This window comes from Amphiura filiformis, chromosome 10, assembly GCF_039555335.1.
Source record: "Amphiura filiformis chromosome 10, Afil_fr2py, whole genome shotgun sequence".
Lineage (NCBI taxonomy): Eukaryota > Metazoa > Echinodermata > Ophiuroidea > Amphilepidida > Amphiuridae > Amphiura > Amphiura filiformis.
Window position 1 is genome coordinate 49,025,459 of NC_092637.1, and position 27,495 is coordinate 49,052,953.

The 27,495-nt window shown below is 36.1% G+C and overlaps 1 protein-coding gene across 2 annotated transcripts; it reads right to left on the reverse strand.

Moving 5' to 3' along the window:
• Positions 1-113: 113 nt before the first annotated feature.
• LOC140162986 (uncharacterized) lies at positions 114-27,327 on the reverse strand. Of its 2 annotated transcripts, none has more exons than XM_072186317.1 (19): positions 27,054-27,327; positions 19,814-20,068; positions 18,737-18,899; positions 18,053-18,186; positions 17,023-17,286; positions 15,652-15,768; positions 10,412-10,633; positions 9,503-9,619; positions 8,963-9,193; positions 8,146-8,250; positions 6,795-7,025; positions 6,202-6,303; positions 5,495-5,719; positions 4,631-4,753; positions 3,923-4,156; positions 3,269-3,373; positions 2,187-2,468; positions 1,603-1,883; positions 114-311 (listed from the first exon to the last, which is right to left on the reverse strand). In XM_072186317.1, the coding sequence occupies exons 1-19, from the start codon at positions 27,139-27,141 to the stop codon at positions 129-131; spliced, it is 3,462 nt and encodes a 1,153-aa protein (XP_072042418.1). In that variant the 5' UTR covers positions 27,142-27,327; the 3' UTR covers positions 114-128. The 2 variants fall into 2 exon arrangements, with proteins under 2 accessions (XP_072042418.1, XP_072042417.1); XM_072186316.1 differs by having other exon boundaries at positions 114-314; positions 27,054-27,326.
• Between the last annotated feature and the right edge of the window lie 168 nt (positions 27,328-27,495).

The following is a 27,495-nucleotide window of genomic DNA, read 5'->3' on the forward strand; positions in this document are numbered from 1 at the left end:
ATTTATTGACAAACTTGTGACATCAAGGCTAGTTCTTTGTTTCGAAGCTATAATTAAATTTTACTCAACTTACATTTTACATGTATATTTTTGATATAGCTCAAGTTTGCTGATCTTATCTGCATGTATTATGCATTTTTAAAAGTCGTGATATCACGTACCGATGGTAATGTTATCCGATTGCTTATGACGCCTGGTCTATCAAAAAATGATCGATTTTTCGAATAGTTTTCCAGTCCAAAGAAATCCCCTTCAAACATTGGATTAGTCGTGTTGTACAATACTAATGAATTCTGTGAAGAGGCTGGTTGCTGCTGCAAAGAAAAAAAATGATGTCAAAATCAAGCCCAACATTCATGCCGGGCATTCATACTATAGCACCAACTATATGTCATAAACTTGGATTGCGTGGGGTTTGCATGCAATGTGAAAAATTCCAGATTACTTAAAACCGTGCTTGTAAATTCCACATCACTAAATAGAAATGCTGTCGGGTGCAATTGCTATTTAAAAAAAAAAAACGCAGTGATTTATAGTGCGCTACGCACAGGCATAACGCCTAGACGTTGATCCACAAGCCTCAGCACACTCAACAGGTTGTCGCTGACCACTACGGCCCACATCATTCCACAAACCATTAAACAACAAATCAGGGACTTTGCTGCTTCAAAAGCGCACACCCTATACATTCCACAAATATTCATCGCAACCAAGATCAGCTCCCCGAGTTTCGTACGGGTTACAACGAGACAAATAAGCAGTGAGTTCCTTGTCCAGGGGAATTTCAAGCTGACTCAATTTTTCCACGTGAGCGTACTAGGCACCGCCAGGGTTCGAACCCGCAACCTCTCGCACCACAGTCGAACGCCTTATCGATTGAGCTAACTTGACTGCTATTTATTGCCTGAAAAAGATTAATGCTCAAAAATATGATTTTGGCTAAAATCTACCACAGTTGGAATAATTACGAATGAGATTGCATTACAACGTCCCAAGGGATTTTTTTTATGTGGGGTTGGGGGTGTGTGTGGTGGGGTGAGGGGTGTTATAAGTTTATGAGAAAGAGATAAACTAAATTTAAAGCAAGCTTATGATATTTATGATTTGTAACATTAACTTTTATAGTCTCAACTTGCTCGTAGTTTCGTAATTATTGGCCACAGATGCCTTTGCTAATTTAAAAATATAAGAATTTTTAAAGCATTTAACTTAAGAGGGTACTACACCCCTCGATAAATTTGTGTCTATTTTTTCATTTTTTCAAAAACTAATAACACAGTGGTAACAAAAGTTACATATATTATAGGGGCAAGGAATCCAATTACTACACTGGAATTTCAGTGACCCAAGACAAGCGGTTCGTTATTTATGATAAGGATGTACCTCATTTCCTATCATATATACTGAACCGCTTGTCTTGAGTCACAGAAATTTCAGTGCAGTAATTGGATTCCTTGCCCCAATAATATCCATAACTTTTCTTACCAGTGTGTTATTATTTTTTGAGAAAAATGCAAAAATAGTCACAAATTTACCACATGGGTGTAGTACCCCCTTAACCCCTACGAAATTCCAAGAGATTTCAAAATTGTACATACTGACCTTCGAATGTACATACGGGTTTTTATAGAGTCTATCGGACAATCGTCGAACGACCCGTCCAGAAAACCTCCTGACTACGTGTCCAAAATCAGCATATGGACTTGGTGGTACCTTATAGGTTGGTGAGGAGGGGTAAGTATGGACAGGAGTCTGGTGTTTGGGGAATAACCATGACGATGAAGGATTTCGGAATAGCAGAAACGTGCAAAATGCACAACTGATAATGGTTACTATTAATAACACAACGATGCCAGCGATTATCAATGCAATTCCAGCGGTACCTAAAACGATAATAGAATCAAAAACGTTAACCGCATGCAAATGCTAACAAAGTTGATCCTGTTTTTAAAGAATAATGGAACACGTGTTACCACAGGATGAGGAAATTCGCTTTAAAACAACATTCAATGCAATTACGAATTTATAAAATATGATTTATTTTGCATGCACATTTTTAAAAATGACTTATTATATTGTGCACATATTTAAAAATATTGTTATTTATTTTTTATTAATATGTTTTTAAAGTTTGCTAATTTACTTTGACATATTAGCACTCAAAAAGCACCTAAGCCTATTATTACCTATTTGCCGACTTGACGGAGGTACAGGTGTCAAAGTCGCGGCTATCACCATATCATTATCTTCAATGACTATAACGGCTGAGGAGGGGTTCCCCAGGGTTCCATATTTGGGTCTTGACAAAATGACATCGATGATCTCTCTTTGCTCGGCTACAAAATCGTCGATGATTTCAATTACAGTGGATTTTGACGCTTGGTCAGGATTAAATTGTAATGTTGTTCCAATTGGAGAGAATATGTAGTCGCTTTCATACGTTGCGTTTCCACTAACAACCTGTAGAGCTACGAAAAATATTATTTGCGATAGTTGAAATTATTGCTTAATGTTTTTTCTTTGCACATTAGTACTTCAATACAAAGTTTGATTTATCTTTATCTTGTAAAATGTCATGTTTGATTTATCCACACGGTTTCTTTCATTCTCATTAGGTTGGAAATCATTTGTTGTAATGAAGGCAAAAGATTCCCTTTGAGTGATCAAGGGCGCTCATGTTAGAGCGCTCATGATGTATAGAATTTATCAAAACAAAAAGCGATTTAATCTACCAAGTAAATGCAACAATCAGCAACTTCATGCTTACGTGCTATCCATGCGCTTCAATGGCAAAATTTCAAGTTTTGAAATATTTTCTCAAAATATCAAGAGCTATCTTAAGAACTACTGAATCAATACTAGGCTTGTATGTACTCATTTTAATGCATTTTTCATGCTGATTCCAAATATGGTCATGGAAATTTACATTTCTGAAATTTTTGATTAAAAAAAATTGAAACTTGTCGTCTGCAGTCGACACCCGCGTGAGGAGAGTTAACTTGAACAGTCATAAACGTGCAAATGCAAACCAAATTGGTCAAATTAGATGTTAACATCTGACATTTATCAGTCTGTCTCGCGCAATCAAGCCTGTCACGAACAATCATTACCAGAACGGGTTTATTAAAATGTGTTGGCCTAATGTTTAAAGATTTTGACCTTCGTGTATTAAACAAAGTTTGTACAGAAAATCTCGCCCCTTTATCTATAGCTACTTATCATGGTTATAATATTGCAAAACCCTCACGCATTTGCAACTTCTACTTACTAACGAATCCTGTTTGCTGTAGAGAGCCAATCCGGTGAACCGTTAAAGTCAATTCTCGTGAAATCTCGTTGACATTGTACAGTGACTTGTCAAGGTAGTAGGATGCTGTAAAATATTAATGTTTTCTTCATGAGATTTGGTCATCATAATTTCTGTACTTCAATTTGGTCCCTACTCTCTGGTCCCTACTATAAGATTTATATTATAAGATTGATAAAGGTTCTTTTTCAGATCCAATAAACTGATACTACTCACTCAGAAATATTTCAATTCCTATCAGGAATCTTGTTCACTCTGGTACTGGTGTTTCTAGATGTTTTTAGAACCGGCAACACTTCTGTCTGGTTTTGATGACGTCACCAAACTTTCTTGTTGCCGAGAATTTATGAATTCATAAATTCTCGGATGCAAATGCTAATTTAACAAAGACCTAAGGAATACTGGCATGGGAAGAAACACCGTCAACATCTTCGAATTATAACAGGAAGGTGATTTCAAATCATTGAATGAATGCATCAGTGATGCATAGTGCAATATAATAGGTATCGGATCGAGCTAGGTGACGTGCAAAATCACAGCAGCATTACAAATCGCCACGGGTTACACAAAGGAGACGAGAAGGTATCTGGAACTACGATAACTTATTACTCTCACCATCGTCGTCATCAATAGTTCCTGTTGCTCGAGACTTGTCACCAAGAACACCATTTACAGCATCTGATAACTGCACTACAAACTCTTCCGTAGTCTCAATGATATCATCATTTGTGATAGAGATGATAATCACTTGTTCCCGTTGACCCTCACCAAACTCTACTATAATATCCGTGGCAACGAAGTCGTCTTGACCGGTGGAAGAACCGTCAGATGTTGGTAGGATTTGAAGACCTATTTTACAAATATAGATTTTAGATACGATGTGTAAATAAGTATTTGCTTTACTCCAGAAAGCCTGTAAGTTTAAGTGACTCGGAACATTCTTAACAAAGGTAGTCAAATATCTTATTATGAAGACTCATATGAAGTTTCACATGCATACTATGTACATAGTTGCGGAATAGCTTTGCCAAAAACTGTTTGAGGCAACACTAATGTAACTGACGCATGGCGCTGCAAGACACACTAGAAGCATACCAAGTTGGCCAAAAACCATGTGTTCTTTTAATTATGAATAGCAAAGCTTAATAAAGATTGATTCAAAAATGATAGGTAATAGCTTGATTTTATGTCGTAATTATTATAAGAGTGTAGAAGCAAAATTAAATTTATTTGAGCTAGAGAACTGAGTTCTTAATGGCTCGAAAGTTTATGACGGAATTGCTTGTTTTTAAATACTACAGAGAACAAACAAACAAAACTAACGGACAGATCCAACTTGTCCAAGATATGATCCTCCTCTTTGTACCACAATATCCAGTTCTTCGTCAGACTCCTTTACAGAAAAAGATGTTTGTTCCAAAGAATACACTAACGTGGGTAGCTCACCTAATACGGAAAAATAAATAAATAAATAAATAAATTTCGGTGTTTTATATAGCGCCTTTTCCGGATCTAAGAGGGATCAAAGCGCTGTAATTTCGCTGCCATGGTGGATCATCACTATCAGATCGCATCAACTAGGCTGGTTGCAGCCGAACTTGGCGCGCAAACCTATCCGCACTTAGATTGTAACATCCACCAATTATCTATGCAGCTCCCCAAATTCCATTGGGTGAAGGAAGGTTTTGATAGCCAAACAACTAATCACCGATTTTTTTAAAGCGGGAGGAAACCGGAGATCCCGGAGAAAACCTGCGAGAGCGAGCATGGAATCGGGATAAACCAAGTGCACATGAGTCCTTGGGCCGCGCCGGGGCTTGAACCTGGGACCTCAGTGGTGCAAAGCGAGGGAACTACCGCTGCGCTAACTCGCCCTCCAAAAAAAGTGTTGTTAGATGATATTGAAAACAAAGATATTCCAAACATTACCACGTGTTAATATTTTCCGTTAAAAGTAATAATCTCAGTGTACGTAAATATTCTTCAGACACAATACAGTGGGCTACATTTTCCTGTGGCCTTAAAGCGCCATTTCGGCCCGTATTTCGGAAGATACTTGCGGACTCCACAGGCTCGTACACGTAAAAGATAACACGTACATGGCACACTGGAATAGTTCATGATGGGATATTTGGAAATGGTCTATATTGCACACATTATGTAGTTCCGTATTTGACTTCTACTTACTATCATCATCCCACAATGCAACATTAGCTCGGTTTGGCTCTCCTATAAGACCTCTTGATATATCATCTACAAGGACGATGAAGTTGGCATGAGGTTCCTTGACATCATCATTAATCAGACTGATCTGGACATCCAGAGATGTGACCGATGGGTCAAAGGTCAATATTCTGTCAACAGCAACAAAATCAATTCCAGCAAAGGCACTGAAGTCTTCTGTTCGAACATCTGGCAAAAACATGAATAGATATTATTTTGGTAAAAGACATAGCATGTTGATCTCATGAGATATTTTACTCTTTTTACAAAACTTAGCAACATCGTTATCAGAAGCCTATTGTACTCCAGGAACAGAATGCCCAGCTTTAGGTGGTAAGATTTGTGATCTTCTACATATTCTATCTAGACTAGATGGAATATCGCATTCCATCTAGACTAGATGGAATAGCGCAAAAGGAAATATGGTTTAATGCTAGTCGCAACATTACTTGTAGCAGTGATGCCAGTTGACTTTTGGCCGGGACTTTTGGGTTTTGAATCCGATCACATTTGCCATCACGAAAATGTGTACCTACCAACAAGAAGGTTGCTATCGGCTGCTGTCATTAACAGTCCGTGAAGGTACAACTACAGCTGAATATGTAATTTAAAGCGCTGGTTAAAACAAATAACGTTTTAGATTATTTTGGAATAGCACATTGAATACCTACTTGCCGTTGTTGTCTGGTCCAGAAAACCTCTTCTGATGACATTTACAATACATTGTTGAGACTCCAGACATGAATAGCGACTGTCAGACATTGATACCTCCACTGTGTGGAAGGAAACACAAACACAAAGGATGTATAAATGCATTTAACCCCCGGGATTTAACCCAATGATATATACATGTTTATACAGGGGACCGATGGCTTAGCGTCCCTTTCAAAGAACTGTCATGACTCGCTTAGCCAATTCTGAATAAAATTTACAGATGTTGCCAATTACATTTAGACTTTACCCACGTTAATACCCTCATGCACCAAAAAGAGAGTACCGTAACAATAAGACCATGCTCTTCCTCCAACGATCACGGTATGTATATCCATAACCTGGGAGGGTTTATATATTAAGAAGAGAATTGGTAAGTTTGATGTTGAATTTCTTCATATACGAGTATATAGTCAAAAATGTAGCAAGAAAAGTCAACCCTTCGAATTATGTGCCCTGGAAGGCACTTTAGAGCAATTGAGTGTTTTTGTCTTATGCTAAATTCGTTGTCAACGATTAACCTAGTTAGACATAAAATATGGCACATCTTTACCTTCATCATCTATGATAGTAATGGAAGCTTCCTTCCTCTCAACTAAATGTCCTCCCATCGGTGAATTCAGAAATACCTCAAATGTTTCATTAGATTCTAGTATATTGTCATTTGTTAATAAAATCCTAGCTGTAATCTCTGATATGTCGCTTGGGAAGCTGATGATCTCGGAGTTGGGATCGATCTGAAAGTCACTCAGGAATTGTGCGGTTTGGCCACGAGCAGACAACCCTGTAAGTGTTATAGTGGTAAAAAATGTTAAAGTGGTACTATACCCCTGATAAATTTTGTGACTAATTTTGCAAAAAAAAAAAAAAATAACTACACACTGGTAACAAAAGTTATGTATATTACTGGGGAAAGGAATCCAATTACTTCACTGAAATTTCCATGATTCAAGACTAGTGGTTCATTATAAGAAATGAGTTACATTCTAGCGGTACCTCTTTTCTTATCATAAATAACGTACCGCTTGTCTTGAGTCACTGAAATTTCAGTGTAGTAATTGGATTCCTTTCCCCAATAATATACATAACTTTTTTTACCAGTGTGTTATTATTTTTTGAGAAAAATGCACAAAAAATAGTCACAAATTTATCAAGGGGTGTAGTACCACCTTAAGTAGTTAGCCTTCTACTTTTTCAAAAAAGATTAATTTACTAGGGTATTGTAGTTATTACTTGATCTTATGCAAGTGCATGCCAATGTACTAAAGATTTCTTATCTTATCTCAAAGGTAATGAAAACGGGCAGTGTATGGAGCTTGTACATTGAAAATCTGCATTATGTGCATTTTGTCAGCATTATTATGAGTATGGTATCCATAAACATACCTGACGCCGCGTTGGTTTATACCAAAAGGCCAAGGGCAAGTTGGCTAAACAAGAAACTGACCAATATTAATCATTTCCATGTAAGTTATACCTAAATGTGTGGATTAACTAAATATTCACCACGTAATGTGTAAAATAATATTACCTGCAGAACCCAAACATGAAAAAGAAAACCATGCACTGATATGCAGCAAGCAAAGATAAATATACGTATAATAAGAACATCATTCTCTTTTTGCAAGTTGTGTTTAGTTAAATATATAAGACCAACTGCACATTAATATGATCATTATGATGATGCAGCAATACAGTGCGCAAAAGAATTAAGCTACCAGTTATGTTGACCCTTGTATATTCTAACCAAAGACAGATCATAATTAGAACCAGCAGCCAATAGCTGAATCTTTTAGCTCGGATTCAAAACTTTAGGATCGAACATAAGTTTACATAACTGGTACCTTAATTCTTTTGCGCACTGTATTCGACCACATATCCTGGATCTGTGATTTGACACTTACGGACTGATCCTGGTAGAGTTATGTTGCCAATTCTTTGGATAGCTATATCTAGATAACGGTTTGACTCCATCACTTCGTATTGGTTTTGTTCAATCATGTATATGTCTGGTGAATGAAGAATAAATAAATCGAATTGATACAAATATTAACAAAAGTGCGGTGATTTCTACTGCGCTACGCACATGCAGTCACATGCCCGGGGTCACATGACAGCACACTTTACAGGAGATTGTCGATGACCATTGTACCACTGTGGCCCAATACATTATAATCCTAACAGCTTACCGATCGAGCTAACGTGACTAGTATTTGTCAAAGACGACTCACTATCCCTCCCGACGATCCTTGTCAAGTGGCGAGGGAGCGGCGAAGCCGCGACAGCGAGTCGCGGAGCGGCGACCGGCGAGTCGGCTCCCTATCGCGGCGGCGCTATTTTACTATTGGGTATTTTTTTACTGATACAATATTTTTATGGGAAAATAACCAACGGGCCTTTCAGAAAGGCTATAACGTGACCATACTTTGATAACTTAGTACAAGAATATTTTTTATTCATACCCTAGGATGTTGTTTTTCGTCTAAAGAACATAAAGATAGTGTTGAACAACAAGTTTAAGTTGGAACGTTGTCTAATTGCAACATATAAGATCCTTTGTTGAGGACCCATGCTTTTAAATATTGCACCAACACAACAGAGAAATAAGACAATAAGGTTATTGAATATTTAAAAGTGGTCAAATGCTGTTACCTCTAACAACATGCATATCATAATAGCTATGAGCAAAACGACTCTTAACTTTGTTTAGTAAGCACTTACTGTCATAGTCAGTGATGGTAACTATTGCCGAATTTGGCTCCATCAAGCGACCGTTTTCAGGATCCGACAGTCTCAGTACAAATCGCTCTGTTTCTTCTGGTTGGATATTGTCAAACAATGGCACTCTCACGTTGGCAGTATCTTGACCTTGTGCAAATGAAGCCTGAATGGTTCCTGAGACGAAATCAAATCCGCCCTGCGCGCTCCCATCGACTTCCGCAGCTTCTACGTCTTTGGACGGAAGAGAATGCTTTCAAGTGACAATTTGATTTTGAAATGTTTACTATTATTCGAATAATTTTGTCAGACGATGACATTCTAGGCTTAATTATCTTTTGAAATATTATTGTGAAAATGTGAAATCAAACCTCAAAACACATCCTGGTGTCTATTGTGTTTCACTACCCGGTAAGGCAGGAACAATTGTTCTGAAATTGTCTGTGAAGATGATCGAGATCATGATAAAATGCATGCAAAAAGCTCGCATTTTTACCAGTTTTACTTGAGCCACGTGCCAGGATACGGACAAACTACACTTACTGATAGTTTCAGCAAAAGCCCCTGTCATATCTCCTGTGCATAGTCTTCGTATTCCAACGTCAACGAATCCGGCATCTTCATTTACCGTAACGTCACTTTCAAGAAGATAATATCCACCTGAGGAAGAAAGAGACAGTAAGATTTATATTATCAGCAGATTCGTAGCTGGCATTGTTTTGGAGGGAAAATGGATGAAGAACAAGTTTGTCCTCCTTTCCCCTGTGGCGCCTCCACATTTTAGAGTGGTGCAGTACTTATTACCCCGTGGTGAATCATATAGGTGTCAAAGGCATTTTATGACAAGTCGAAAGTGGGGGTCAAGTGGTTTTGGCACGGATTTTTCGACAAACAGCAGAGGAAAACATTTAAACAATTAATTGGACAATTTGAGAAAGTTTGTAATTTCGGATTCTCAGAATCGAATCTGGCTTACACGTCGAAAGGGGCCCATGCTATTGTTTGAAGACAATTTTGAGAGCCCCCTCCCCCTCCCACACACACACACACCTCACTCCAGGATACATGTGGGGTACCTATATATGGGGTATTATTATGTGTTACTGTGTGTAAGTAACAGATATCCCTTGTGGAAACCGCCTTGTGGGTCCTCATATACTTACCATAGCTCCATTGGGGTAGGCCTATAGGCAAGCACACATAGGTTTTACTTGTGGGGAACAAGTTTACTTTCGCACAGGGCCCACACACTCCCCCTAAGGGATATCTCAAAAAATGCCATTTGTGATGCTATATGGGGTCCGTTGAGGTACTTTCCTACTGTGTAGTTCAGGATTTATCACACGAAGTAAAAGTTCCCCACAAGGGGTATGTGGTACGTACACGATTCCCCTCAAGTATCACTGGTGTGTAAACCAATTCATCATTAGAAATTGATGGAAAATATCTTACAGTCATCGTCACGAATTACAACAGTCGCTTCATCAACAACCCCGACGATATCATCAGAATTAACGATAAGATTAACAGAGACTTGATCGGGTCCATTGGGTTCAACGTCATCTGTCCAAGTTAGTGTTAAAGACTGAGTGACGTCATTGGCGGCAAAGTTCAACGTGTTCTCGATAGTCGCTCTCGTGAGACGTCTGACACCAGGCTGCATCACAACCACATCTATCGAAGTATAAGTAAGATTTTGTTCAGTTTCATTGTTTAATACAGTAAGATTTTGTTCAGTTTCATTGTTACAGTAAGATTTTGTTCAGTTTCATTGTTACAGTAAGATTTTGTTCAGTTTCATTGTTTAATACAGTAAAATTTTGTTCAGTTTCGTTGTTACAGTAAGATTTTGTTCAGTTTCATTGTTTAATACAGTAAGATTTTGTTCAGTTTCATTGTTACAGTAAGATTTTGCTCAGTTTCATTGTTTAATACAGTAAGATTTTGTTCAGTTTCATTGTTACAATAAGATTTTGCTCAGTTTCATTGTTTAATACAGTAAGATTTTGTTCAGTTTCATTGTTACAGTAAGATTTTGCTCAGATTCATTGTTTAATACAGTAAGATTTTGTTCAGTTTCATTGTTACAGTAAGATTTTGCTCAGTTTCATTGTTTAATACAGTAAGATTTTGTTCAGTTTCGTTGTTACAGTAAGATTTTGCTCAGTTTCATTGTTTAATACAGTAAGATTTTTTTCAGTTTCGTTGTTACAGTAAGATTTTGCTCAGTTTCATACTTAGACTATGTTCAGCCTTTCGATGACAATGTTTAGAGAATGGTAATAAATTGTCCTCACCATTCATCATCATTATAACCATCAACATCAACATAATCAACAACAACATCATCACCATCATCTCCATCAACAATATTATCTTCATCATCATATGTGACGTGAAGAATTTCTTTATGGAAAAGAATTTTGAAGAGAAGGAGAAAATAAATATTGGTGGTGACTTTAATTGTATCTTGAATGCTAAGCTTGATAAGAAAGGTGGTATTGAAAAAATTAAGGAGAGTGTTGTTGATAAAATATGTGATGTTATGGATAATTACGATTTAATTGATATATGGAGAGTTTTAAATCCAAATACAATTAGATTCACATGGCGTCAAACAAATCCTCTTGTTCAGTGTAGGCTTGATTATTTTTAATAAGTAATACTTTGATGGAATATGTTACAAATGCAGACATTATACCAGGGATAAGAACTGATCACTCTGCTGTTGTTATTAATGTGCAGTTGCAAAAAGAGCCGTGTCGTGGTCCAGGACATTGGAAATTTAACAACTCTTATCTTAATGAAGACGAATATGTGAACGAAATGAACAACAATTTAGCTACTTGGTTAGATGATTCTTCTATAAGTGACCCTCAGATAAAATGGGAGTGGATCAAATTTAAGGTTAGGGATACAACAATTAAGTATGCTAAGAAGAAAGGTCTGTATAAGAAAGATAAGGTAAAGGAGATCAATAATAAGCTTAATGTGTTGGAGCAATCTTTAGCAAATAATCCCTCAGACAACATTCTGGAGGAGATCCAAATCGTAAAGAATGATCTTGAAGAGTTGGATAGCAAAATTATTGATGGTGTAATTGTGCGTTCAAGAATTAGATGGGCGGAAAAAGGTGAAAAGAGCAATAAATATTTTTGGGCCTAGAAAAGAGGAACTGTAGAAAGAAACAATGTAAGAAATTGATTCTTGATGATGGTACCGAAATTGTAAATCCAAATGTAATTTTGAAAAAACAGAGTGATTTTTACAAAGATTTGTATGATTCGAAGGTTGACGCTGATGTTTCAAGAAATAATGCATGTTTGCATGGTAACAATGTAACCACCCTAGACGATGTAGAGAAGTCTATATGTGAAGGGAAGCTTACAAAGGTGGAATGTTTTAATGTGCTTAACAAAATGTCAAAAAACAAAAGCCCAGGTAATGATGGGTTATCATGTGAGTGGTATCTTCAGTTCTGGAACAAAATTGGTTCATACCTAGTGGATGTTTTGAACAGAGGTTTAAATAAAGGTGAAATGTCATCCTCCCAAAGGCAGGCTGTTATTACATTGATTGAAAAAGAGGGTAAAGATAGATGTCAATTAAAAAACTGGAGACCCATATCTTTACTTAACGTGGATTATAAAATAGCATCTAAAGTCCTTGCAATGAGGGTGGAAAGTGTCATACCTAAGTTAGTGCACATCGACCAAAGCGGTTTTGTTAAAGGGAGAAATATAAGCGAATCTATTCGTACTATACAAGATATTATGGATTATACTATGTATAAAAATGCTCCTGGATTATTGCTATTTTTAGATTTTGAAAAAGCCTATGATTCACTTGAGTGGAATTTTTTATTTGAAGCCTTAAAAAGTAGGAACTTTGGTCCAGATTTTGTAAAGTATGTGAAAACATTGTACACAATTATTAGTAGTTGTATTTTAAATAATGGGCTTACATCGCAATACTTCTCTGTAAAAGAGGTGTTCGTCAAGGGGACCCTTTGAGTTTTTACTTATTTATTTTGGCTCTGGAATTGCTATCATGTTCTATTCGGGAAAATCCGTCTATATCTGGTATTTTTGTTAATGATATTGAACTCAAATTGGTTCAATATGCTGATGACACAACATGTATTTTAGATGGGGAGCAATCTGCAAAAAATGTTTTGAAAGTTCTGGCTTCTTTTTCTGAAGTGTCTGGTTTAAAGCTAAATGTTAATAAATCTCAGGGTCTATGGATTGGTGCAAAAAGACATTGTAATGAAAAGCCTTTTAATATAGAATGGCCAACAGATCCAATTAAAGCTTTAGGTGTGTACTTCTCATATGATGAGAGTGCTGCTGAGAATATGAACTTTACCTTAAAGATTAAGCAGATCAAAACTCTCCTAAATATTTGGAAGTCAAGAAGACTTACATTGTCTGGTAAAATTCTTTTAATAAAAACTTTTGCTTTGTCTAAGTTCATTTTTTTAGCATCGGTAATTCATATTCCGGACTATGTTATTAATCAGATTGATAAAGTCATTTATAATTTCCTTTGGAATGGTGGTAAAGGTTTTATTAAGAAAACTTCTATTATTGGTGACATTGATGAAGGAGGATTGAAGATGGTGGATGTTAAATCAATTTTTCGAGCACAAAAAATCAAGTGGGCAAATAAATATAACACTTCCCTATCAGGTTGGAAGATTCTTTTTTTTTTTTTTATCTCTCCTTTTGGTGGAAATTTGATTTTCTATTGTAATATTACTCCAAAACAAATTCAAAGTTGGAAAAAAGTGCCCATCTTCTATAAAGACATGCTAAAATCATACTTTAGCTTTATTAATCCAGATAATGTAAATCCCTTTCATCAATGTATTTGGAATAATCAGCACATCAGTATTAATAAAAGGCCATGTTATTATAAACATTTCTTTAACAGTGGTTTAAAATTAGTTAGTGATTTATTTTATACCAATGGAAATATTATCCCTTTTGATATTTGGTGTGAGAGAGGGATTCCACGCAAGTTTTTTATGCAGTGGAGGAGTTTGGTTGATGCAGTTCCACGTCCTTGGAAACGAATTTTGAAGCAGGGTTTCGAAAGAGAAATGTGTAATCCAAAAGGCTTTTTTCTAATGAATAATGGTGTTGAAACTCCTATGAAGAACATGACATCTAAAATTATTTACCGTATTTTGATTCAAAGGATTCAAAAAACCCCAACATCGCAGAAAAGGTTCAGGGATGAATTAGATGTCAATGACGATGAATGGAGGGACATATACCTCATGCCTTTTAAGTCATCATACTATGTTAGAACAAGAATGTTTCAGTATAAAATCAATTTAAACTGTTTGATGACAAATAGTAGATTGTTTAAGATGAATATTGTGGATAGTGAAATTTGTACACATTGTAAAAAATTTTCCTGAGACTTATAGGCATCTTTTCTGGAACTGTAACCATGCTGTAAAGATGTGGGATGATTTTAAAGTATGAGTATGTGGTAAATTTTCAAAATAATGTTGAAAATTTGGATTATAGCAAAATTCTGTTTGGTGTTGGTCTTAAAGAGTCTGACAGGTTGATTAATTTATGTCTTATTTTGATGAAAAAAGTTATCTATGACAGCAGATTCAGGAACCAAACTCCTTCTATAATCTCCTTTAAGAACTTGATAAAATTTCATTATAATTTAGAAAAGCAGATTGCTAGGAGTAAAAAATAACATGTCAAACTTTATAAACAAGTGGGGTGTCTTGGAAACCTTTTGTACCGAATAGTACATATTATATGTTAACATGTATAATGTATAATGTAAACTATACCTTTTTGTATTTCATCAATATATTTACTTGATCAATGTAATGTAAAACAATTTCATGTGATGTATGGTTTTGTCTTTGTTGTATTATATGTATGTTTGTTTTTTTTCCTCTTTGAGCACAGGGAAATAAAAGCCCCGTTTGGGGCATGAAAGATAAAAAAAAAATATGTGACGTGCCATGTCAAAAGCAGACACTTCTGGGCAGGATCGTAAATGGAGAAATAGCCAAAAATCTGCCCGGGGTGATTTTTTCACAATTTCGGTTTGTTGCAAATTTGTGATGTTATTAATGGTTAAAATATTGTCTGATAGTTTCAGACCGGAATATAACTGGCATCTTGTATTTTTTGAGACATTTTTCAAGGTAATTCCTACTCTCAACATTGTCAATAATATTTTTAAAGGCTGATATCTCAATTTCCAATTTTTTTAATACCATAACTTACAAACTCAATATCTTCGCTTAGGAATGTCCGATTTCATTGGGGAAAAACGGTGTTGTGGAGCCAAATATCTCTATGTAAAAACCTCAAAATTGATAACCTGCCCAAAAGTGTCCGCTTTTGACATGACACGTCACATATTATAATTATTAGTATGACTACTCTGTATACACCTATCCGACTTCGCCATTACTGCGGTGTCCCCGATGTAAAACTGCGGTGTCCCGAGGTCGGGGGTTCTATCCATTATTTATTGTGTGCTATACAGAATTGTACCCGGGAATTGTACACAACAGTGATATTCAATACACAATCATGAGTATTGAATTACGAATTAATTCTCCCGCTCTGGTACATCTGTGTTGCCGTCAATAGAGGGCCAAATACAGTAAACGCTTCTCGGATTGGTGTATAATACAAACGTACCAACACAAGAGCACCGCAGCAGGTTGCCAGTTCGAGTCACTCCTATTGTTATTGATTGATCGGCTTCATTTGCAGTATATATACTTGAACTAAGGAATAGAATAGATCTAGACATATCTGAAAACAAAATAAAATGCAACAATTAGCACTACGAAGATTATTGGTTTCCACTACGATTTCATTTTCTTAGCATTCAAAACACTGTCCTGTGTAATTAGTGCGCCTTTTGAGATAGCAAGTGGATAAACTTCTAGTAAAAGGGAACCAATATTAATCATTATTATGTTTTGATGGATCCAAGTGTGTGAAAATATTGGATCCAACACATAATAATGATAAAATTGGATGCTTTACGCCCAATATTTATTGGTCTCGCTATGAGTTGTAAAATATTGGACTTGACTATGTCTCGTCCAATATTTTAAAACTCATAGCTCGACCAATAAATATGGACTCAACCGATTCAATTTTAGATCAAACTCAAGAATTTGGTTGCGAATGTGTTACGATCATAAATCTGGTCAGTGATTACTCAAAAATTGTTGTTCGTTTTCTTAAACATACACTGCAAAAACAACAACTGAGCAGTGTTTGGCAATTAAACATTACTGTGCAATCTAAACACGTCCAATTACTAAACATCTCCATCTTGATGTTTAAGTTCTAAACACACCGTGCTGAAGTTAAACACTACTTATTTGTGCTGTTGTGATGTTAAACGCCACAAGTTCTAAAAATAAATTGCCGATAATGCCTAAGCCTGATTGGCTGCCTGCTACCATGTGACATTGTCAGCAGGAACTTCTGCCAAGAAGAAGTCGCCATCTTGATTCTCCGCTTTGCACGTGGGGCTGCGGTGTGCAGTGTCATGGATGAAGCGAGTTTTAATTTAAAGTGTTTATGTTGAAACAGCTAGGCTCGCAACCTGAAATTGTGAACACACTAATTGGTAAGTTTAAATAAGCGTCAATGAATATTTAGAAGGTAAAATTCGAAACCGAATACCGTACCGGTAAGCAGTAAGCGTATAGCATAATGATACATTATTAACCTCATGCTTTATGAGCCCCTCCATATTGATCGCATGACGTCTATGGCAGATATATTGCACAATAGAAGAGAAAAACTTGGGGGTTGGCTAAAAACCTGGTTTTTCGAGCGATAAACCAGGCTTATCGTTAAAAACAAAAACAAGTTTCACGCTCAAGAAACCAAGTTTTTTAAAAACTTTGTTTTTCCCAATCGAAAACCCTAGTTTATCATGTTAGATAAGCTAGTTTTTTTGAAAAACCTATTTTCAAAAACACTTTGCTTCTCAAATCAACAAACTTGGCTTTTCGTATCCAGATGCGTGATTATAAACAGACTTACCAAGCTCATTCCTTGTTATCAATTGGTGATTGATAAACTCCTCATTAGTCACCGTAGTCAGCGTCTCTATCGTGTTGCTGGCGGGATCGCCTCTTATATCGAGCCTTCTAAATTGGTTGTCCCTATTACCCCAATACAGATATTTATTATCTACAGTCATTTCAAATACTCGGGCGGTATCGGTTGTTATGGCCTGTTCATCATTACCGTTTATGTCGGTGGAAAATATATTTACTTCATCTTGGGTGAAGTATATCCTGTTATCTGTATAAAAAAGAAGGTTTTAAAAATAGTAAGACTGTAATCAATGCAGTGGTATTTTTAAAATATTCTAACATCTTCAAGTTTCTGTACTTGAAATGGAGGTCCTTATATACTGCGCCAATAAAGTATCCTTACACTTAGAAAAATAATCACAATTTCCAAACTGAACAATATTGGGGTAAATTTGTTTTTATAATAGATGCACTATCTAATCCTGCACATTATGACACCTCATTGAATCCAATGTGACTTGGAGCAAAGTTTTAAAAGTGACAAACTGGCCTATTCAAAACTCCACAGATTAGACATCTTGTTTGAGAGTGAGTTTGGTGAATGGCTAACTTATGCGTTTGGCTTTAATTTAAAACAAAAGGAACAAAAGAAAACTTAAACAAAAGAACTGACAAATAAAATGAAAGTTACGTAAAGTACAGAGAAGCAAAAACTGAAATAAAAAGTGCTTTAAATAATGCTTCATTAAAGAAACTTTGTTATCTCTTTGTTGCGCTTGTTGGAATCTTTTTGCGCCTTGCATACGCCAGTTTGTCACTTTTAAAACTGGACCTTCGTCTATTCAATTGCTTGTAACTTTACTTCTTGAAGTCACATTGGATTTAATGTTTTGAAATTGTGATTATTTTTCTAAGTGTAAGGATACTTTATTGGGGCAGTATATATTAGCATTGTTATGCATCATGCATTGTCAACCTTACTTTTTACGTTATTTGGACTACAATTAGGAGTCATAAGCTGTATAGTGACTTACCCACAAAATCGATGCCAAAACCACGGATTGCATTTGGACGAGATAGAATAGTCATAGCTGTGCCAGTGCCATTTGTGTTTCCACGCCGTACATGATTAGTGCCGGTAGACATGAAGTTGGTCCAATAAAGATAACTAAAAGAACAGAAAACCTAATACTAATCAAATCCATTTCCCGTATTGGAGTATTGTTCCATCAAACACAACACGTTTCTGAAACGTTTTTTAAACGTTTAAAAACGGGTTACTTTTTTTGGGATATGATTTTGGTCAAAACGTTTTCAATAACATTAAATGTCGGTTTTTATAAAAGTCATGAAAACATATTTGTGTGAAAACACACCACAACTGACAATATTTCCACAATGTTGTCAAAGTATTGTTGTAACATGTTTTTTGTGCAAACATATTTTGCACAACATTTTATCAACACATAATTTATATTATATTAAACTATTTTGCAGTAGGTTTTCAAAAAATGTTTTTTGGATGTTATTAAAACGTTTTATCAACTTAATATACCATTTATTTAAACGTTTTCTGGCAACCTTTCTTAACCTTTTGCGAATAAAGTCGACAACGTAGTTGTGTTTGATGGGATGCTACATACAGCATGAGAAATAGTTGAACGACCATGATACGTGTTTTATTACAAAATATTAGTGTAAATTTATAGAAATCTAACCTTTTGTCTGGACTTATTCTCAGATAATTCACATTTGTTTGTTCTCCATAAAAAGACTGAAGTTGTCCAGTATCTATATTGACTTGACATATTCCAGGAACGTCTATTGCTGATACGTACAATAGCCGCGAATCAGGATCGAACTGCATACCGTAAACGAACTCTATAGGAGTCAAAATGAAAATCATTTGAATCAATAGTGTCAAACCATGATACCCATTAAATAGTTTCACAAATTTACTGCAGCAAAGGATGAAGTTTTTACACGCGAAAGTAAAATACATGATAAGACCATACCATATAACCTTCCAATTTACCTTTTTGGGGACCCTTGGCTAGGCCAACATTTGGAGGCCCCGAAACTCACTGTGAGGAAGGCATGTGCACTCAAGCGCCCAAGTTTTGGTTTAGGTAGAAGATCGACAGTGGCGGCGGGAGTTACAATTCAGAGGCAGTCGGAAATAAAGTTTACAAGCGCACAAATAAAATGTAAATTTCAGACTATTTTAGCCCAACATAAAACATGCAAAAGTAAGTTTGCTAAATAACCAGCCAGTGTGAGCGAAGCGCGCAAAATTGTGCAATTGTGCCCCATTTTGACCCAAAACATAGTGTTTTTCGGGCTAAAACATGTAAAAAGATGATAAACAGGAGGGCAACTTGGGGGACCCTGCAATATAGGGGCCCTGGGCCCGGTTAATTAAGGTTAATTAAGGCATAAATAGAGCTGACATGTAAGCGAAATGGTATGGGTTCTATTACCGTTCTATATTAAATATCCAAAGGTTTGATATAAGGGGTATCATTTCCGCCCCATGTGCATGTTTTTGTTAGGAGGAACAAAATACCTAAAATTCCTTTTTTTTTAAACTTTTTATCAAAGGTTTAAGTACTTAGCGCGGTATGGGATCCCTTGAACGAACGTTAACATGGTTTTTGGAAAAAATTATTTATGAACGCAACATCCTTGTTTCTTAAAAGACTGATTGAGTGCTTGAGGTCAACATGCAGATGGGTTACACAGTAATTACCCCAGTTTGAAAACAATTACTCTAAAATTATATCAAAATAACTTACCCATGGAAATCGTGACAACAAATTCGTTATAACATTGATCTAACGATGTTTTATGCAACATGCAATCATAAGGTGCATTGTCGGCGGGTATGCAATATAAAAGTAACCCTTTAAGAGGGTCAAAGGTTACATCAGTTTCTACAAATGGTATTGCCTTCCATTCATTGACCTCTGTGACGCCACGATTGGCCAGATATATGCCGACGTCCCTTGACGACAAAGCCCATATTCCGTCGCTGGTATCTACGAGTGGAGCTGAAATGAGTACAAGAACATTAGAATTAATTTATATAATGATGAGTACGGGCTTGCCTGTGTAACGTGAGTAAAACAAGGATGCAGAATACCACCATATCTTTTCGTCATTTACACAAAAATGCTTTCCAAGATGAAAGAGGCATAATTCTATTTGCACATTTATATACAATAATAAATGTTAACAAAATAAGCATACATTATTAGACTGAAGAAAAATGGGATATTCTGGTTGAAATCCACCCCCCCCCCCTTATGGAAGACACCCGGGAAGATATGACCTTAATATACCATAATACCACGCAGGGAGTGTGAATTTTAAATGGTTACCTGAAAGGGTGACTCTGTTACACTCCTTGTGTGGAAGATTAAGGTTACGTCTTCTAAAGGGGTGCATGGAATTCAACTGGAATAGCCCAGTAAAGAATTTGGAATAATGTTTTAAGCTAGTATGACCATAGAATAAGAAAAAATGAAATATCCGACTAGAGTTTAGGTCAATGTTGACTTTGATTTTAAAGTCACATTCAGTAATCCCAGCGCAAGGATATAAAAAATAGAATTGTTCATAAATTGCTTAAAAGTGAAGCATTAATTCAAATTGTCATTTGGTATTTTTGAAATGAAAAACGAAGTATTGATGAAGTTGAAGCCCTATTCAAATACATGTAGTTAATTTATATACTGGCAGTGTATAAATTAGCGTTATTTTGTCTTAAATACGCGGCTTTCGGCTGAACTACTAGCAGGCTATGTTAGCACATATCTATGACAATGACAAAGGTACCAAAATCTGAATTTTGATGATTTTTACGATCGTCCGGATGGACAAATCACTGAATGGGCCTTTAAAGCGAATTTTATTTGTTCATTTCAAGAACTGCTTTGTTGGCAATGAAACCATTGTTAATTTTACTGATGGTCAGTGACCTTACATTTCAGTAATTGATTCATTATTGTTTTCCTAATAAGATGCTAATACAAATAATTCCAAACTCAATGAATGATCGTATTTATATAATTGCATGAACAATGGTTGACGAATTCATGTACTCGTATATATATACAGTAAGCCAAAGAATTAAGGTACCAGTTGTGTTCACCCCTGTATATCCCTAATAAAGACAAATATGTCAAAATAAAACAAGCAGTCAATACTTCTACTCTTTAGCTCGGATTTAAGACCTTATTTGCTGAAATTGGTTGAGAATTAAAGAAACGGTGATCTAAAACAAAATGAAGAAACGAAATCAAAAGTTGCACTTTTGTGTTCTAATCAGTGAAAGCACGGCGCTAGTTTTAACGTGCTAATCAATGTAAGCGCGGCGTTAGTTCTCTTGTTCACTAACGCTCTGTGTACAAATCAATAGGGCATGCAATGAAAGAAACTGCAACTTTTACATTGGTATCTTCCTTGGGTTTTGGGATCGCCGTGTCTTTATTTCTTGAGCAATTTCAACGAATGAGGTCTTAAATTCGAGCTAAAAGATGCAGCTAATGGCATCAGATTCTAATTATGACATATCTGTCTTTGTTTAGGATATACAGGAGGTGAACATAACTGGTACCTTAATTTTTTGGCTTACTGTATATATAAACTCCTCAACAAAAGTTTGGAAAGTTTTTTCAAGCATCTGTATCTCAAATTATTTGTGACATATTCATATCGTGTTGCATATCAATGGATAGCTACAATACTCCCCTTTACAATGACACCCCATTTGAAACAATAACATTTTTCACGGCTGAGTACACGCCTTGTGAATGTAGTGGGGTCTCAAACAGAATTTGCCAAATTGAGCATTATTCTGTGCAGCAAGCTGCAATCCATATCTTCACAATCTGGGACCTAATGCAATCCTCCAAGATGATACCGCTCTCCCCACAGAGCCACGGTAGTCAACGACTACCTAGAGAATATGGGAGTAGAGCCAAAATGGCCTGCCATCAGGCCAGACCCGGCGGTCAGACCTCAACCCGATTGAACACTTGTGGGACCAGCTTGATCATGCTGTACGTGCCAGGGAAGCCCATATGCAACCACATTGAATGACCTGCGACGAATCCTTGTTGGAGAATGGAATGCTATGCCACAGTAACGTGTAACCAGGTCGCTGAGCAGCATGAGGAGAAGGTGCCTGACTATTGTGGCTGCCTGTGGTTTTTCCACCCGCTATTGAGGTTAGTGGCTAGCGTTGTGTGAGCACAGAATAATGGTCAATTTGGCAAATTCTGTTTGAGACCCTATTACATTCACAAGGCGTGTACTCAGCCGTGAAAAATGTTATTGTTTCAAATGGGGTGTCACTGTAAAGAGGAGTATTGTCGCTATCCATTGATATGCAACACGTTATGAATATGTCACAAATAATTTGAGATACAGATGCTTGAAAAAACTTTCCAAACTTTTGTTGAGGAGTTTATATATAACATTTTCGCGCCAATTATAAATAGTGAATATTCCAGTTGCATTATTACTGTTTCCTGTTTCCTCTAACCTCAACAAGCACATATATATACTGTACCAAGAAAGTATCCTTACACTTGGAAAAAAAACTTTAAAACTAAACCATACTTGGGTAAAATAATTGTTTAATAGATGTACTATTTAATCCTGCACATTATGACACCCCATTGAATCCAATGTGACCCCCAGAAGTATAGTTACAAGCATTTGATTAGTGACAAACTGCCCTATAATACACGCCTGCTCGGAGCATGCGACAAAAATGTACAGCAATATTACGGACAATAACGGTAGCCACACAAGATATTGATGGGATCAGAACTTAAACAAAGGGAACCAAAGAAAACTGAAACAAAAGAACTAAAAATTAAATAAAAGTTATGGAAAGTACAGAGAAGAAAAAAATGAAATAAAAACGTATTGCTTTAAATGAAGCTTGACTGAAGAAACTGTTGTCTCTTTGTTGCGCTTGTTGGAATCTTTTCGGCTTGTACAGGCCAGCTTGTCACTTTTAAAATGGGACATTCGGCCAATCAAATGCTTGTAACTTTCCCTGGGGTAACATTACTTCTGGATGTCACATTGGATTCAATGGGATGTCATAATGTGCAGGATTAGATAGTGCGTCTATTAAAAAAATTAATTTACCCAAATGTGCTTTAGTTTAAAAAAATTAGGATTTTTGCCCACGTGTAAGGATACTTTCTGGACGCAGTAAGCTGTATCAAATGATTGGTACCCACCAGTGTTCATTATTATAATGGATGAGTCTGACACATCAAAATTCAACACAAGATCCAAATTTGTAAATTAATTGTAACGTCTGCACAAAAAGTAACTCAGCTGTTATGAATACGCCTATAGATTCAGAACTAATAATTGTTTTCACAATATTTCAACATAGCGAGAAGGATGACTTATTTACACGCATTTTGATACCCCATTCGTCAAATGTCGTTCAATATTAACAACACAGTAGTGCTTTTACAGAAAAATACCCGAATTTAAAAGTTGCAGTTTACAGCGATCAATGGTTATGCCAGCACTGTAAACACGTAAAGCCCGCCATTATCTTCGCGCTTACTTCAAATCAATACAAATAACTGCAACTTTTAAATTGGGGTATTTTTCCTTCAAAACACTGCTGTATTGTCAATATTGAACAAAATGGGACAAATGGGGTATCAAAATATGCGTAAATAAATCATCCTTCTTTGTATGTTGAAATATTGTGAAAACAATTATTAGTTCTGAATAGGCGTATTTATAACAGCTGATTTACTTTTTGTGCAGACTTTATAACAATTCATAGACTATACATGGGGGACATTTTAAGAGTATCCAATACTGCATTTGGAGAGAAGCAGGCTTTTTCGATAAACATCCAAATTGATTGGTACCAATCATTTTGATACAGCATGTACTGTTGGTTCGGTTCAACTTGAACGTTTCAGAAAATATTTAAAACTTTGGAGCAAGGTGCCTGATGGTTAAACTTCCTCAAGTTCACATTGATAGTGTATAAATGGTAATATTATTCGATTCAATGAGTTTCATGTCCCGATACCTTTCGACCTGTGAGTAAACAATGAAGTTGTATTAAATTGTTAAAAATAGATATCATTGTCTCGTTTTTAATATCATATATGATAGCATGATGTCATAATACGTGTGGTCTTTGTCAACAGTCATACCATGAAAGGAAAAAAGAAAAGAAAATCAAAACCAATGCATAATGCATGGGTTTTTTGTTTTGTTTTGTTTGTTTTGTTTTGGTTTGTTTTTTTTTTCTAGAATGCTTTTAAACAGATTATTTAATTTGGTCAAAATGTTTATAAAGGTCGTGAAAACGTACAATAAACTACTACAACATTTTTAAAATTTTAACAGGGTTGGTTAAGATCAACCGTAATTATTAATGAGGTTCTGTTCTAACATCTAGGGTGTGTGCTAACCACAGATCCTGGTGCTAACATAGCGTCCACTTAACGGTTTAATAGGTTTCCACAAAAAAAAACACAGTTGATTCGGAATGTGCAAATTATACAAAAATTGAAACACTGTTATAAATGAATGAAGTTTTATAGAGCTTGTCAAAGAAAATAACGCGGAAAATAACACAGAATTCTGTAAATTCACAGCTAAAATCCTTAATTCCACGGATTCCCTGTTAATCAACGGACATTTTCAAAACATTTCTAGAAATTTTATTTCCAGCTAAATGGCATTTGTTCAAATTTACAGGAATCCTTATAATGTAATAATGACAGATCATTGCTACTCAGCCCAAAAGAGGAAAATGACTGTGAATTTACAGAATTTGTTTGTGAATATCCCGTATCATTTTTCTTTACGGGCTCTGTAAAACTACATTCATTTTTAACAGTGTATGACTGACTATGTCAGCTGTGTTGTATTTTGGGCTGTCGCTGTGGATCAGGAAGTGTTCCTTTAATACATTGACGGTAATCATGGTAATCACGGTGTTTGATTCAACACCTGAGTGAATTTGTATTTGACTGCGTCTTTGAATAAACAGACTGAAATCAATGAATATACCTTTTGTTTGGTATACCACGTTCAATGGTGACGATGCCCCAGGACAATGCTTTACTTTGTATTTATTTGTGACCCAACATTTTGCTATATTTCAGATTTATGTAAGCCGAGATTGCTTAAAATTTGAACAAAACAATGATCTATGACGCCCATTATATGAATACTAGTACCTGTAACAAAATTTGGTATTGGATAAGTTAAGTAAGGTAAACAAAAGACAATTGAGGTTATTGTTCTCCGCCCATTCTAGAAAAATCGACTCAAATCAGATTTTTTAAAGCAAAACAATGTATTTTGTGAGCATTAGTAATATGAATATAGGCCTAAGGCTAGTTCTTATTCTATATGCAGGTATTAAAGAAACAATAAGATTTATTGAACCATTTGACATGGTTTTTGGAGAGAGCAGGTCATGGACGTGCTACGATATTGAACAAACTGGTAAAATTTCAATGGATTGAAAATTTGTGCAAATACTGCTTCTCACGCTTGACACGTATGTACGTTGTGTAACATAATACACGAAGGTGCCTTAATGGAGAAAAGTAGCCTGAACTCTCATGTTTCTACCAAATGGATTTTCCCAAATTGAAAAATTACTTATCTATAAGAGAATCCATATTTTTATCAAGTAATTAAGGACCACACAACATACAGTAAGCTTGCAAGATGTCCATTTACAATACTGCGTAATTTCCAAATGTGGGGTGACATTTTTACAAAATAAATTTGCTTAGCCTACGTGGAAAAAAAGGACTTTACACCCTAAGAATTGACCTTTTTGAGCTATTTTGTACGCTGTATCCCTTTATTAATGTTTCCCTATCATTTCGGTACATGCATGTATAACATTTTCCCCCTGGAAAGTGTAAATTTTTGTAGGAGAGGCGGGGGTTGTACACTCATTCTCTGAGTTAAGATATTGAATTCTACACTACTGATCATCTAACAGCATTTCTGAATGGTTGATTTGACTCAGTGAAGCTGAAACTATTACAAAAACCGAGGTTTTTTGCCAATCTGTGGGAAACTGACCTCACATACAAAACTAATCCTTTGTTTTAAACAAGAATAATCAGTCACTCATAGCTGATTCGAACGTGGTCTGGGAGTTTTAAGGAAGTACACACTGGTCAAAAGTATTGCAACATGGCTGGAAAAAAAGAAGAATTCGGCAAACTGCAAGTTCGACAATTTCCTGTCGATTTCACATTATACATACTGTTGGTTGCACGAAATAAGTAAGATCAGGCTAATCAATGGGGTGGATGGTGTCACCTAGTGCTGACATCATGCGCATATTTCAGTGCTATTGCTATTGGCGGAAGCAAATCAGTTTGAATGAAAAGACGAAAAAACTTTCACAAAATGTCCAGATGCCTTACAAAGTTTGCCATAATGGTTTATTAAGTTTCTGCATGGTATCATGGATGTGTCTAGTAGAAGAAATGTCCAGCCTCAGGAGACAAAGGTCCTTCAAAGTCTGGGTGATTCAGAAGAATCACCTGGCTACACCATAAGGCACCGGATGACCTCGAATCTCACCAAAACCATTATCTTGAGTGTTTATTTTGTGTCATGTTATTATGTCCTGTATAGAGTGACCACGTGATGCAGTTGAAATTCCTAAGTCCCAATCCTTGTAAGACGTCTGCCATCATTGACTGTAGCTTCCGCCGTGCAACCTTCTTCCACAACCATTTTCCTGATACCTTGCAGAAACTAATTAAACCATGTGGCAAGACAATGAAAAGCATCTGGACATATTATTGTCTCTTCGTTCAAATGGCTTTCCATAATTTAGCCATTGAAATCTGGAATACGCACATGACTATCACCACAGGTAATACCTTCCAGCCCATTCATTATACAGCCTAATTCTTGAATTTGGGGAAATTGCATAACATGCAACTATTAGCAATACGCTCTATTCACTTCACAAGTATAAAGTAAACTCACCTGTTGCCACTTCGGCAGTGGTAGGGAAATTCCATGTAACCGAATTCCACACAAGAAACTGCAGCAGGCACAGGTGTCCGAATTCCATTATTATTCCGCTATTAATCCAGCTATACTTACACGTAATACATTACAAGTTATTGCCTAAATACCAAAGTCCCGGACTAAAGTAAGACATTAAAGTGACAAGGGTAGCCTCTTACATTTTTCAATACAAGGCTATACACGACTGCTGCATGTGGGTGTCGCGGATATCTTTAGCCAACACCGTGCGTCATATTACCGCGCTCCACTGCACAGCAAAGGTAAATTACAATTGAACTAAAGGTTAAAAGTTGGTCTCTTTTGGAAAATTATTGATGACTTTTTAATTTCCAATTTCATTGTTTAAAACAGTGGTTATAACATGAAGCTTAACTTTTAGGAGTTCTATTCTTTTAAT

Coding starts and splice junctions, on each gene's coding strand:
- LOC140162986 (XM_072186316.1), bottom strand. CDS start 27,141: ATGGAATTCGGACACCTGTGCCTGCTGCAGTTTCTTGTGTGGAATTCG. Junction 17,287..18,052: donor TTTTGGCATCGATTTTGTGG/GTAAGTCACTAT, acceptor TTTTTTATACAG/ATAACAGGATATACTTCACC. Junction 4,754..5,494: donor TGCATTGTGGGATGATGATA/GTAAGTAGAAGT, acceptor TTTCCGTATTAG/GTGAGCTACCCACGTTAGTG.